The 13210-nt window shown below is 47.0% G+C and overlaps 1 protein-coding gene across 2 annotated transcripts; it reads left to right on the forward strand.

Annotated features, from left to right (window-relative positions):
• Window positions 1-528: 528 nt before the first annotated feature.
• On the forward strand, window positions 529-12677 carry MTRF1 (mitochondrial translation release factor 1). Of its 2 annotated transcripts, none has more exons than XM_081872804.1 (10): window positions 529-659; window positions 2389-2829; window positions 4644-4735; window positions 5474-5555; window positions 5920-6027; window positions 6116-6288; window positions 7648-7765; window positions 8989-9125; window positions 10138-10236; window positions 12379-12677. In XM_081872804.1, exons 2-10 carry the CDS (start codon window positions 2403-2405, stop codon window positions 12499-12501), a joined length of 1359 nt encoding a protein of 452 aa, XP_081728930.1. In that variant the 5' UTR covers window positions 529-659; window positions 2389-2402; the 3' UTR covers window positions 12502-12677. The 2 variants fall into 2 exon arrangements, with proteins under 2 accessions (XP_081728930.1, XP_081728931.1); XM_081872805.1 differs by lacking the exon at window positions 529-659 and adding an exon at window positions 745-865 and having other exon boundaries at window positions 2385-2829.
• Window positions 12678-13210: the final 533 nt, after the last annotated feature.

Raw genomic sequence — 13210 nt, forward strand, 5'->3', positions numbered from 1 at the left:
GGACCCATTGAGGGCGGAGAGGGCTCTCCGGGCTCTCTACTCGTCGGGAGGCAGCCGTGCTCGGATCCCCTGGGGGCTCAGCTGGGGGGCTGGAGCAGAAGGGCCGCCCCCGGCTTCGTCCTTGTCGCTGGGTCCCGACGGGGATCTCTGGCGAGGGGCGAAAGGGGAGCGAGCAGGATGAGGCCTCGGCAGGAAGGGCAGCAGGCGAGCTCAAGACAGGAACGAAAGGCCCCAAAGATCGGCCCCTGGCAGCGCAGGGCGCGCGGGGTGGGGGGGGGGGAGACCGAGGAAGGCGGCGAGGGGGCTGCCCCCCAGGCGCCCCCCTTGAAGAGGCGGCTCTCCGCGGGCGCAGGCGGCCCTCAGCTCCCTCGCCGGCCCGCTCCTTCCGCCCCCAGGCCGACGCCGCCCCCTCCGAAGCGCCCTTGCGGCCTGCGAGCGGCGGAGGAGCAGCGGCCGAGACTGAGGAGACTGCGGAGGCCGCGGAAGCGGAAAGGTGTCCCTCCCCCCCCCCGAGCTGCGCCGGCCTCCCGCGCCCGAGAAGAAGAGGCCCGCGAGGCGAAGGAAGGGCCGCCCCGGCAGGAGGCGAGGGGCCTCGGGGACGGGCGAGGGGGGTCCGCGCCGCCCCTCGGACCACCTCAGAGCCAGGGAAGCGGAGGCAAGTAAGAGGAGCACCGGAAGCGTCGCCCTGGCCTTCTGGGAGGCGCCGTTCTGCCCCGTTCCTTGTTCCCCTGACAAATGGCTGCCTAACTTCCCCATCAGCTCCTCTTGCAGCTGGGATGTGGGAGCCCCGGGCTGAAGCTGCGGCGCTGCCTTAGAATTCCTGCTCAGATTTGCAGAGCGTCCTGTGCACAAGATGATGCTCTAGGTAGGGCGGACCTGCATTCCTATTCCCTGGCTACTGTATATAATAGTAGTAGTAGTAGTATTTGTACTACTACTCGGGACGCGGATGGCGCTGTGGGTTCAACCGCAGAGCCTAGGACTTGCCGATCAGAAAGTCGGCGGTTCGAATCCCCGCAACGGGGTGAGCTCCCGTTGCTCGGTCCCTGCTCCTGCCCGCCTAGCAGTTTGAAAGCACGTCAAGTGCAAGTAGATCAACAGGTACCGCTCCGGCGGGAAGGTAAACAGCGTTTCCGTGCACTGCTCTGGTTCGCCAGAAGCGGCTTAGTCGTGCTGGCCACATGACCCAGAAGCTGTAGGCCGGCTCCCTGGGCCAATAAAGCGAGATGAGCTCCGCAACCTCAGAGTCGTGGCGACTGAACCTAATGACTGAACCTTTACTACTACTACTACTACTAAGGACTTGTGACCTGCCAACTTGGCCAGCTTGGGCCAGAGCCAGACGCTTTGCTGAAAGACTTACAGGATATTGGAGACTAGAATTTGTGTCAGTACCAATGGTCAGCTGTCTTATTATAATTAAACTTAGAAGAGACTGTCTTACGGTTTGCAGAAGCAACTACCATGCTGGAAGTAGTTAGTGAAATTACTGACTGGGAAACTTGGGTATTCCCTGAAATTATAGGATCATTCAGAACTGTAGGGAGCAGTATTGCTCAGCCTTTGAACGGTGTTTAAATCTTAAACGTTTTGCTCAACAGCATGAAATATGTAAAATGTTTCTTATTTGCTAACCATGCCTGTCAGAGCAGTTTCCTACGAGCTTATGTATGTCATGTTCCCAGCTCCTGCCAACCTAGCAGTTCAAAAGCACACAAGTGCAAGTAGATAAATAGGTACTGCTGCGACAGGAAGGTAAACGGCATTTCCGTGCGCTTTGGTTTCCATCACGGTGTCCTGTTGCACCAGATGCAGTTTAGTCCTGCTGGCCACATGACCTGTCTGTGGACAAACGGTGGCTCCCTCAGACTGAAGCGAGATGAGCGCCACACCCCATTGTCGCCTTTGACTGGACTTAACCACCCAGGGGTCCTTTACTTTTTTTACCTTTTAATGTTAAGACAACCTGTTGGCTCATGCTCAGAACAGGATATGATACCAGAAGCATGGAAAACTAATCATTTTTTCCTTAACAATAATTTATTTTGATTAAAGTGGCTACACTTTCACTGAACCACCATTTTTTCTCAGGCTGTGTTTTGGCAACATGCCACATTTATGTAATGGAAATATTAGTAACCTATCTCATGGGGTTGCTATAGTGGTCAATATTCAGCATTATAGTATGAGTTATAGGCTTGAATTCAGTGGCAAGGAAAGCGCCACTGCACACATGATGGCCCTGGTGCAGGGCTTCTGCGGATGGCATTTGTTAGGTGGATCCTGCCCACTGTGTTGTTCAGACACTTAGTTAAACTGATATAAGTGAAGCAGTGGAAAGCAATACTAGTCTTTTTCTTTCTTTTCTTTTTTTTGCATTCCAGAAAGATTAGAACCCTGAGATGAAACCTCACCAAACAATTCCTTTTTTTAGAACATTGCGTGTTCAGTGTTACTGCTCTCTCCAGCAGCGTCATCTTCCTTTACTTGGTAAGAGAGCTACTTTTTGGACAAAACTGAATACTTTTCAGCACAGCTGGGATTTGTGGAATACTACAGTTGCCCCTATTGTAGCATTTAATAACTGGCCAAGGAGATATCACCAGACCTCAGGAACACTCTGGAACCTTGAAGCACTGCAAACGTATTTACAGACTTTAAGCCAAGAATACCAAAGAATGGAGAAATTGCTCAGTGATAGCTCAGTAAAAGAACACAGAAGAAGAGCTCTGAGCAAGAGACATGCTGAACTGTTCCCACTTGCTGTGACATTTAAAGAAATTCAAGAGGCAGAAAAAGAACTTCAAGATTTGGAGATACTTTGTTCAAGTAAGTTATGCAGCTGTTTTGCTTAGCTCACCTCCCCCTGCCATCTTCAAGACCTTTTGCTTAAATTTCATCTAATAGAGCAATTGTACCCTGACATCCACCAACTCTCTGTAGCTTTCTCCTCACCTGTTGGCTTTACAAGCCATTCCAAGTCTCTCCCACTTTTTTCTCAAATTCATGGGTTCATTAAAAGCAGTGTGCTTGGACCAGCAGCTATTTGCAGGATTCACTGAGGAAGTACTGCAGGAAGTACTTCTTTAAGTGTGTTTACAGAGATCTCTCAGTAAGGATCCCCTAGAGCAGGCATGTCCAACACATTGATTGCGATCGACCAGTCAGTCGCTGGATTGAGAGAGAGAAGCCCGGCGTGCTCTGACTGGCTCCTCAGAGGGAGAAAGGGCTGGTTTAGGGAGAGAGAGAGAAGCAGGGAAGAAGAATCATGGAGCAAGGAAGGAAGCAACTCGGAAGGGAAAGAGTTACCGACTGGCTCATCAGATCTGTGTAAACTAATAAAAAATATAGTTTGACTTTTCTCACTTGTTTAGTTACTTGTCCATCTAGTAACTATTTGGATCTGTCATGATGATATCCAAACATAACTATGGTACAGTGGTACCTTGGTTTTCGAACAGCTTAGTTCCCGAACAACTTGGAACCCGAATGCTGCAAACCAAGAAGTAGGTTGTAGAGCAGTGGTGCTGGCTGGAGGTTTGTTCATCTCCTTCCTGCTGCCACTACCTGCCCTGCTCATTGAGACCAAAAAGTCTGGATGCTATCCTAAAGTTCGAAGAGCCACATGAAGATACGTAGCTTGCCCAGAAAAGCTGCTGTCCCTTTCCCCAGCAAACAGTGATAAAATATTTGACTAGGGCAATAATATTGTCCGCTTTCACCACCATCTTTTATGGGGAAGGAAAGAGCCTATTGTTTTCATTTAGTTCCTCCTCTCTCCTGTTGACCTACACACCCCTTCAATTTCATTTTTAGCAAAAGCCCAAACCCCTGCTTTCTTACGATTCTGATATTACCATATTTTTCACTCCATAGGGCGCACCTAGTTTTCAGAGGGGGAAATCAAGGAAAAAAATATGAACACCCCCCCCCCAGCTCTGGGAGCAGCGGACAGGCTGCAGGCAGCCTGTGCGCTTCTCCCAGACTTTCTCCCTGCTTTTGCGGGAGGTGGGGGAATTCCGCCACCTCCCGCAGAAGCCGTGCGCTCTTTAAAGGGGCTGCACGGCTTCTCCGGGCTTTTCTGGGAGGTGGGGGAATTCCCTCACCTCTCGCAAAAGCCCGCAGAAGCCGCACACTCTTTAAAGGGTGCGTGGCTCCTGTGGGCTTTTCTACGAGGTGGGAGAAGGGACTGATGCAGCCAGTCAGTCCCTTTTCCCTCCTGGGGAAAAGCCCGCAAGAGCGCACGGAGCTTGTGTGCGGCTCTTGGAGGCTTTTCCCACCTGCCTCCCCCCTGCATTCGCTCCATAGGATGCACACACATTTTCCCTTGCTTTTTTGGAGGGGAAAAGTGCATCCTATAGAGCGAAAAATACGGTACATAATTCCATTTCAAGGTTTTCCCCGTGTCCTTCATGGCACACTGCCTCAAATGTCTTTAGATGAGCATGGATGCAAATTTGCCACCTAAGTCCAGGCTGGACCTTGATGGAAGAATGTAGCACATGTCTACAGGAACTATGTCAAGATGGTTCGCAGAACAACAAAGGAAAAAAGTGAAATAAAATTAAATGAGGCAGATGCACCCAAACTGTTTGTTTTAACAAGATTACTGAATGTTTACTTCTTCAACCACTTATCCCTAGAGCTAAACAGCCCAGAAGAGAAACCACTACTAGAACTTGCTCTAGAGGAAAAGGAGATTATTGACCAGAAGATCAGCGCTCTGTGTCGAAAGGTGAGCAGGGGACCAGGGATGGATTTCCTGATCCAGCAATCAGTTTGAATGGTGATACGTATGGAGAATAGTGTGCACTAGACTCTTGTGTAGGAAAAACAAGGTTGTACCTTCCCATTTATTTCTCAATGTGGCCAGCAGCCTGGAGTTTTTCTCTAGGGAAAAGCGGTGCTGAAACTGTCCCCGCCCCCCCACAAGCCCTTCCATAGCGGGCTGCTGCTGCTGCTGTGCTCACAAGGATCAATTTCCGATTGTGCAGGTGTTGGGCTTAACTATGGGAGGGAGAGGTGGGGAGGGGGAGGGGGCAGCTATGGCCTGGGCTGGGGCTGGAGCCATCCAGCTTCTGAGGGAGGCAGAAAAAGAAGGGGCGACAGGTTCTCTGTAGGATACAGAGAGGTGTTGGCCTCTCACACTGGATACTCTTCAGAATCAGAAGCAAAAAGCATTTGAATCTGCAGTGTAGTACTGTGGTAGCCTGTGTTCTGAATATTTTCACAAAGCTTTCTAGTTTGTGAGAAACTATACCTACACATAAACTTCTGATTCACATTATGATACTGTGAATGAAAAAGTAGGTTATGTGTTCCTGTACATAAAACATTAGCGTGAACTTGCTCCTGAATATCAACCCCACCCGCACAAAAAATGTGTGTTTTGTCTTTGCTTTCTAACTATTATCAGCATTGATAATATTTTCCACTTTGTACTTGTGAATTAAAAACCTATTTTATTTTTCAGATTTTCCAGATCTTGATACCAAGAGAAAAATATGATGACAGTGGTGTATTGTTAGAAGTAACATCTGGCAGGACAACTGGAGGTCAGCAAAGTCGCCACATAAAAACCACCCTCCTCCTAGTTATGGGGCTTTCCGTTTTTGTCAGTTGTTTTGTGTTAGAAATTAGATATTGATTTAACAAAGCTAAATTATTAGTGGTGGTGGTGATGGTCCACAGTCAGAGGCAGTGCTTCAGAATACCTGTTGCTGGAAATGACAGGAGGGGAGAGGGCTGCTCTTGGGCTCCATTCCTGCTTGCAGGTTTCCCACAAGTTGGCCCCTGTGAGACCAGGGAGCTGGGCTAGCTGGCCCTGAGCCTGCTCAGCTCCTTATGGTGACAGCATTCTGCACAGCACTGCTCATATTGACATTTCAGTAGCATTCAGAGAAAACTCTTGCATTTCAGGTGACATTTGTCAGCAATTTACCAAAGAGGTATTTGACATGTACCGGAATTACGCTGATTACAAATGCTGGACCTTTGAGACTGTGAACTACACTCCAGCGGATTACGGTATGGCTGTAGCCTGTTATACTAGTCGCATAGATAACTTAAAAGCTTGCCTTCACCCCTTTCCCCAACCTGTAATGTGTATTTAAAGGTGGGCTACACCATGCTGCTGCTCGTATTTTGGGAGACGACGTCTACAGGCATTTGAAATATGAAGGAGGGACTCACAGAGTGCAGCGAATCCCTGAAACAGGATTATCTTCCAGAATGCAGCGGATCCATACTGGCACCATGTCCGTGATTGTCCTCCCTCAGTCAGATGAGGTATTCATTTCAGTCGGTGTCTCTTGCTGTGTAACTCCATAAATGCTAGTTTCTAAGTAGAATGTTTGTTAACTTGACCACAACACCACCTTACGTGATGTTCCGGGGGAAATAGCCGTGCCCATAACTGCCTCATGAGATGGGCCTGTTGTGCATGTGTCTGTCTTTTTAGTAGGTTTCTGGTGCTACTTCAACTCTGCACAGGGAAGAAAAGCTGAGCTCTGGGCAAGCTGTATCCCACCAGTCCCCATGGGCCAGGCCAGCTTGCTTCACTCCCATTTCTCTTAGGCACAAGGGATAACCAGAGGGGTGTGGGGTACTGCAGCTCCCATTGTCCCTGGCCATTGGCAGCACTGGTTGAACTGGAGTTAGGAGCGAGCAGTGAGGTGACCAAGTTTGCTGATGATACGAAATTGTTCAGGGCAGTTAATTCAAAAAGAGATTGAAAAGAGCTCCCAAAGGCCCACCTGTCAATCAAGTGGCATCCCGAAGCCAGGACTGCAAAGCACCATGCAGGCAGGACCATGCTCTTAAAAATGGTTTTTATCTCCGTTTTAGCCGTGCATTTGGGAATCCAGCCCAACTGAACAAGTTCAGTTCCTGCAGGAAATTCCCCTTAGCTGATGTGGGAGGAGGTCCGTGCTGCCTAGGGCTGAGCACTGTGGGGCTGCTTCAAAGAGCAGCACAGAGTGCGCTACGACTCCTCTCTCCAGGTGCTACTTTGAAAGCACTCTCAGCCAAGGCTAGCATCCCCTTTCCCAAACATTAGGGAGGGTGACCCAGAAGTCAAAGCTTCGCCATGGACCTCCATGCTTGTGGGGTGGAGGAGAGGCTGATAGGGTCGGGGGGCGGCTGCATTTAAGGGCAGCACTGGTGAGTGGGGGGCAGTCTCCTATCTTCTCCAGCAAAGGAAAATGATGCACTCAAGCCTTGCTCCGTTGAAGGAACAAAATTGGCCAATCCCTTTAAGCTCCTTAAAGGGTGGATGGGCATGGCTTCCTCCAGACGGCCTGGCAGGCAAAATGGAGAGGTCTGGCCAGTCAGGTTTAACTCACAAGCCACATCTTCCCCTCCCTGATGAAGAAGATACTTCTCCTCAACCAAACATAACCATACCAAACAAAAACAAAAAAAGGGATTTTTTAAAAAATGCACGCAGCCCCAGCATGGCTTCTTTGGCAGTTCTTCTGATTCTCTGAATAGGGTGAAGGGGAAAAAAAACCACACACACACACACACACACACACACACACACACACACCTCTTTGGGGGATGGACGCAGGCTTTCCCAATAAAATTCCGTGTAAGATAGTAAAATGTTCTCTCTCTCTCTCTCTCTCTCTCTCTCTCTCTCTCTAGGTGACAGTTAAAATAGATCCAAGAGATTTGCGTATAGATACATTTCGAGCCAAAGGGGCAGGAGGTCAGCATGTCAATACAACAGACAGTGCTGTTAGAATTGTACACATTCCCACAGGTAACCCTTGTATAGTTTGTTTTATCTTTGCTCCCCTTTTCACAGAAACATGCACATCAAATATATAGGAACCAGTATTCAATTTGTGATACGCAGGCTGTCTTCTGTGGCTATGCTAAAAAAGAGGACTGATGCAGATTCCTGGGGGACAGTGCTCCTTAGACGAGTGGATGGGGCAACCAGCCAGATGGGCAGGGTACAAATAAAATCATCACCACCACCATCTATTTATAATCTATTTGTATTCTCTGCTTCCTATTCTTTAACCAGTTACAGATCCATAAGAGGGCCTGTTCCTTTATCCTGTGACTGCTAAGTTTTTTTGCTGAGGGAGGGACTGTATCAAAAGCTTTTTTGAAAATCTCCTTATACAATGTCTGAAGGATCATCCCTATCCTTGTTGCCACTGCCCGAGCCTCTCTTGCCCAGGTACAGTTGGGGGCGCACTTTAAGGCGGTGCACCGCCAGCTGCATCTCCACCTGCCCTTGCATGATGTCACATATGACATCTGGTGTGCTGTGGTTTGGGGGGAACAACCTCATAGGCCAAAGTGGAACACCTCCAGGGCCCAGAACAAGCTGCCAGCTGGAGATTCTTCAACACTATTTCCCTCCTTTCCTCAGACTCTCTTCCTGAGAAAATTGACCAAGGCATAAGGATCTGTTTAGATGTATTGTTTGTTATAATGTAAATATATAGTAAATTACAAGAAAGGAGATTCTGACTAAACATCTGGAATAACTTTCTGACAGTAAGAGCTGTTTGACAGTGGAACAGTCTCCCTCGGGAGGTGGTGGACTCTCCTTCCTCGGAGGTTTTTAAGTGGATGTCAGATGGCCATCTGTAATGGATGCTTTAGCTGGGATTCCTGCATTGCAGGGGGTGGGACTGGAAGGGATTGGGTCCCGTCCAACTCTACAATTCTGTGATTCTTTGATTCTGTTTTTCTGGAAATAATTTTTCATGGATAATATTTTTGTGATTATGCCAGAAAAATAGTTTTAAAATACATAAAATAAGAAGTTTATAGATGGGAACTTAAACTTCATAGTGTCTGTGTACATTTTTGTTTCTTGGAGCACAGGATTTTCCATTTTACCAAATGGGAGCAGTAGCCCTGCCTGGTCAGCTTAGCATGAATAATTTGCAAGTCATGGTCACTTATTTCCAAAACTTATGCAGGCAGGGATTATCTGATGAAAGCTTTCTAAAAATTCTGAAGGGTTAACCACTGAGTGCCAAGAAGAGCGATCTCAGCAAGTGAACAGAGAAACTGCTCTGCGGACCTTGAGAGACAAGCTGTACCAGCAGACCATAGAGAGAGAGCTGAGGCAGAGGCAGAGTGCCAGGAAACTGCAGGTGAGAAGATGGGCCACTGCTTCCCTTAGGTGCTCCCTGTGTGGAAAGGGGGGGGGGAGCTCTGCAATTGGCCTCACTCCGTAAGCAGGGGGTTTGTAGGCAGGAGGTTTTGGATTCAGCCTCTGACATCACCACAAAGCAGGTCTGAAGCTCGTCAGTGTTTAGTAATGGGTGACAATCACATTTAAATAAAAATCCAGGATACCTGAATTGATTTCTGTGGGACAGCATTCACTTCACCAGGAAAGGTTGGCATGCAATATGTGAGCAAACCAGTAATCTAGGCAATGGGTGCCCCCCCCCCGGCAGCCTTCTTTTTGGGGGCCTAATACCTGGATTTCTCTCCCTGAGTTTCAGTCATTGCTATGACTTCATACATTGACTGAAGGCAGGACCAAATTAGTTTCTCACAAAACACATGAGATATCTGCATATTTTGCCTTATGGCTTTGGTTCTACAAGTGCTAGAAAGTTTTATTTAAAATAATGAAAACCAAGGATTGGGGGGATTATGGCCTGGGGAGGGTGGCTGCCTCTTGCTGCAGATGCCCAAGGATCAAGGCCTTTGAGCGACTTTGAATGCATTTTGCACTTGTATAATTGCAATAATTATAACTCGTCTCATAAGGTTATTATAATAAATTATCTATTATAAAGCACCTAGATTGAAAACAGTAAAGCTACAATGCAAAAGTAAATTAGATTTTAAGACCTGCATTCTTAATTGACACTTTGCATACAAAATAAGTACTATATTTTAATAGGCTTTATAGGTTATTTTATGGCTTTTATTGTAATGTATTGTTCTTTTTCTGATTTTATGTTGTGCTTGGAGTCTCCTTTTGTAGCAAGTGACTAATAAATTGAATTAAACATAATAAATTCTCAAGTGTTGAAAAATGTGTAGACATTGACCAATAATAATAAATGCCGAGCTATTGAGACTATAGCAAAAATGTTTTAATTATTACATTTTTTAAATTGTGAAACAAAACAAAATGTTGTTTTGCAGTTGGGGACAAGAGCCCAGTCAGAGAGAATTCGCACATATAACTTCCACCAAGACCGAGTCACTGACCACAGGGTTACCTATGAAATCCGTGACATCAAGGTATTTGTCTCTTAAAGGGTTCTCCTATGTTGGCCTGGAGCCTCCATCTTCTCCAGTAATGCAAGACCCTGCAGCAGTGCATGGAAACCCTGTTGCCCGATAGTCTTTTCACTGGGACTTTTGCATGTTGCACCATTCAGCTTCAGCTCTTCCCCTTTACAGTGGCACTCAGAAGAGGCTGTGCAACAGTCCATTGCGGGAGGGGGGCGCGCTTCTGTTCGTGGCTCCAGCCATTGCATTCCTTCATGGGGAGGTGGTGGATGCCCATATTTCTCGGTTTTTTCCCTTGCCAGATAAATTTGGACAGGGCCTTCTGCCATTCTTTAAAGCATTTGACATTATCAATAATAGGTAAAGTTTGAAATAGAAACAGCATTTTCGGCAATACATTCATCTTAACCACCGATATTCGTCCCATAAGTGAAAATTTTAAGTTTGATCAAATCTCTAAATCTCTTTTTATTTCATTCCATACTTTCTCATAATTATCTTTATACAAATTTAAATTCTTAGCTGTTAAATTCACACCCAAGTATTTAACGTTCTTCATAAATGCTAGGCCTGTTTTTCTATAAGGGTTTTTCTTTCATCTTTATCTAAGTTTTTATCGATTACCGTATTTTTCGCCCCATAGAGCGAACTGGCCCATAGGGCACACCTAGTTTTTTGGGGAAAATTTTTTTCCTCTTTTATTTCCCCCCCAAAACCAGGTCGGGGAATCCAAACCAGGTTGGGGAACAACGGGATAGTGGTGCTGCGCCTCCCCGCTGTCCCCCGAGCTTGTGGGGCTCCCCGATATCTGCATGAAGCCCGGGGCGCGCTGTGCAGCGCGCCCCAGACTTCGGGATGCAGGCTGTTATCCGCAAGCCTTGGGAGCCCGACGGGAACTTCCGCGGAGCTCCCAAGGCTTGCGGAGAGCTTCCTGAAGCCTGGAGAGCGAGAGGGGTCGGTGCGCACCGACCCCTCTCGCTCTCCAAGCTTCAGCGAAAGCCTGCATTCGCCCCATAGGACACACACACATTTCCCCTTCATTTTTGGAGGGGAAAAAGTGCATCCTATAGGGCGAAAAATACGGTACTTTGGTTTTGTTCTTGTTTAATTTAAAACCAGCCAGCTGCCCATACTCCTGTATCATCTCCAGTGCTTTTACTGCACTGGTCTCTGGATCTTGTAAAGTTAGAACCAAATCATCAGCAAAGGCTTTTAGTTTATATTGTTTCAAACCCACTACGATCCCCTTGACTTTCTCTTCTTTTCTCAAACTGTTCAGCAAGACCTCCAGGACCACAATAAATAATAGAGGGGAAAGTGGGCACCCTTGCCTGATTCCTTTCTCAATTTTAATTTCTTCCGATACCATTCCTTGGAGGTTTTTAAGCAGAGCTGGGATGGCCCCAGAGCTGGGATGGTCAGGGGGCTGGACTAGAGGACCCTGGGACCCCTTCCAACTCTACTGTTCTATGATGCTGCAATTCCATGCCTGCTGAGCATGCTTTGTCTTCAGGGGCCTGTGGCTTTGGCTTTGGCTTTTCTTCATTTGGGGATCTTTGGAGTATGTGTCTTATGCCTAAAATCTTTTGTTTATTCTATTGATGTTTGTGGACAGCTGTCTCTTCTGTCCCTAGGTACATTTTAAAACAGCTTTAAAATAGTGAGCCAGGAAATGAATTATACAGACAATGAGATGCTTATTTCTATCTTTTTATATCTGTGTTCTTCTTCCTTCCTCCTCTTCCTGCTGCTCCATCCCATTCTCCCTCACACTCAGTTGCCAGCTTTTTCTCTTCTCTTTCAGCCAGTGTCCCATGCCACCCAAGTCCTTACGGAGCGTTTTTTGTGGTTTCCTCTCAGGGATTTTTTCACAATAATTTTTCAGAATCTGCAGATTTCAGGTTCTCATAAATCTGTTGGTAACTTCTCTCATGTATGTTAGTGGTGCCATTTTTGGCTACAGCTTTGTAGGCAAAGGAGAACTTGAATCTGACATAGAAGGGGTGTTATAATTAATGTGGCCGAAAGCAACTTCACAAGTAGACCATGAACATTATACATGTCCATATGCTGCTTACTGATGTAATCCAAACTCATGTTGATCCTTTCAGTCCACAGTAACGTGTTTTATTTTCCCCCATCTTTTAATAGGAATTCTTAAGTGGGAAGAAGCTCCTGGATGAACTAATCAGCAAACTCTTAGAGGCTGCAGAGATGGAATCTCTGATGGAACATTTGGAAAACAATTTAAAATCTCTGCAAGCAGACTCCTGACTTGAAAAGTGTAATGGATGCAAATGCTTTTAATTGGCTTGCAAAATTTAACAAACCTCACAGAAGTATGAGTGCTGTTCTGCATTTTAATATTTCATTATCACTGTCGCTGACTTTATGGCTGTGACCTAAACAAATGGCATATAAAAGCATGTAGAACTTCATGCAGAGACAAAGGTTTGTCTGGTGCTTTATTTCAGGCTCCATAGTTGCTCTGACAAATCATACAAATAAATTTTTTAAAGGGATGGGTGCAGCTTGACTAATCAGACTGGCAAACACACACACTTATCCATGGAAGACGCAACTCAGTTTTCAAGCTGTTGAGACACAGCTTCCAGGGAAGAGCTAGCGTGTTAACCCTGTTAATCTGCAACATGTAGTGTGCAGAAAATGGGAAATCAGTCAAGTAGGCATCATACTGATGACTTCCAGGAAACATGGTGGACTGAAGAGAGCTCTCCTGGAGACTCCTGCACCACCTGAGAAAACCCAGGCCCTCCATGTGCAGGATAGCGCAGAGCAGCAGCCGCTTGGAATGAAAAAGAGGGAGAGAAAACCACACCATCCCCAGGGAAGCAGCAGGGAGATCACCACGCAAGGGAACCTCTCCGGGTCCCGGCACAAGCTTCTTCTCCAGCTTCCATGTGGAGGCAGGTAGACTCTCCCTGACATGCCCCCCCCCCCAAGCACAAGACACAGCAACCCG

The sequence above is a fragment of the Podarcis erhardii genome (assembly GCF_964252035.2).
Source record: "Podarcis erhardii genome assembly, chromosome: 8".
NCBI lineage: Eukaryota > Metazoa > Chordata > Lepidosauria > Squamata > Lacertidae > Podarcis > Podarcis erhardii.

What these genes read in the sequence shown, in the direction of transcription:
- MTRF1 (XM_081872804.1), top strand. Translation starts at nt 2,403, where the DNA reads ATGAAACCTCACCAAACAATTCCTTTTTTTAGAACATTGCGTGTTCAG. An exon ending in TTTGGAGATACTTTGTTCAA is followed by an intron (nt 2,830 to 4,643) that starts GTAAGTTATGCA and finishes ACTTATCCCTAG; the next exon opens with AGCTAAACAGCCCAGAAGAG. An exon ending in TCCTCCCTCAGTCAGATGAG is followed by an intron (nt 6,289 to 7,647) that starts GTATTCATTTCA and finishes CTCTCTCTCTAG; the next exon opens with GTGACAGTTAAAATAGATCC.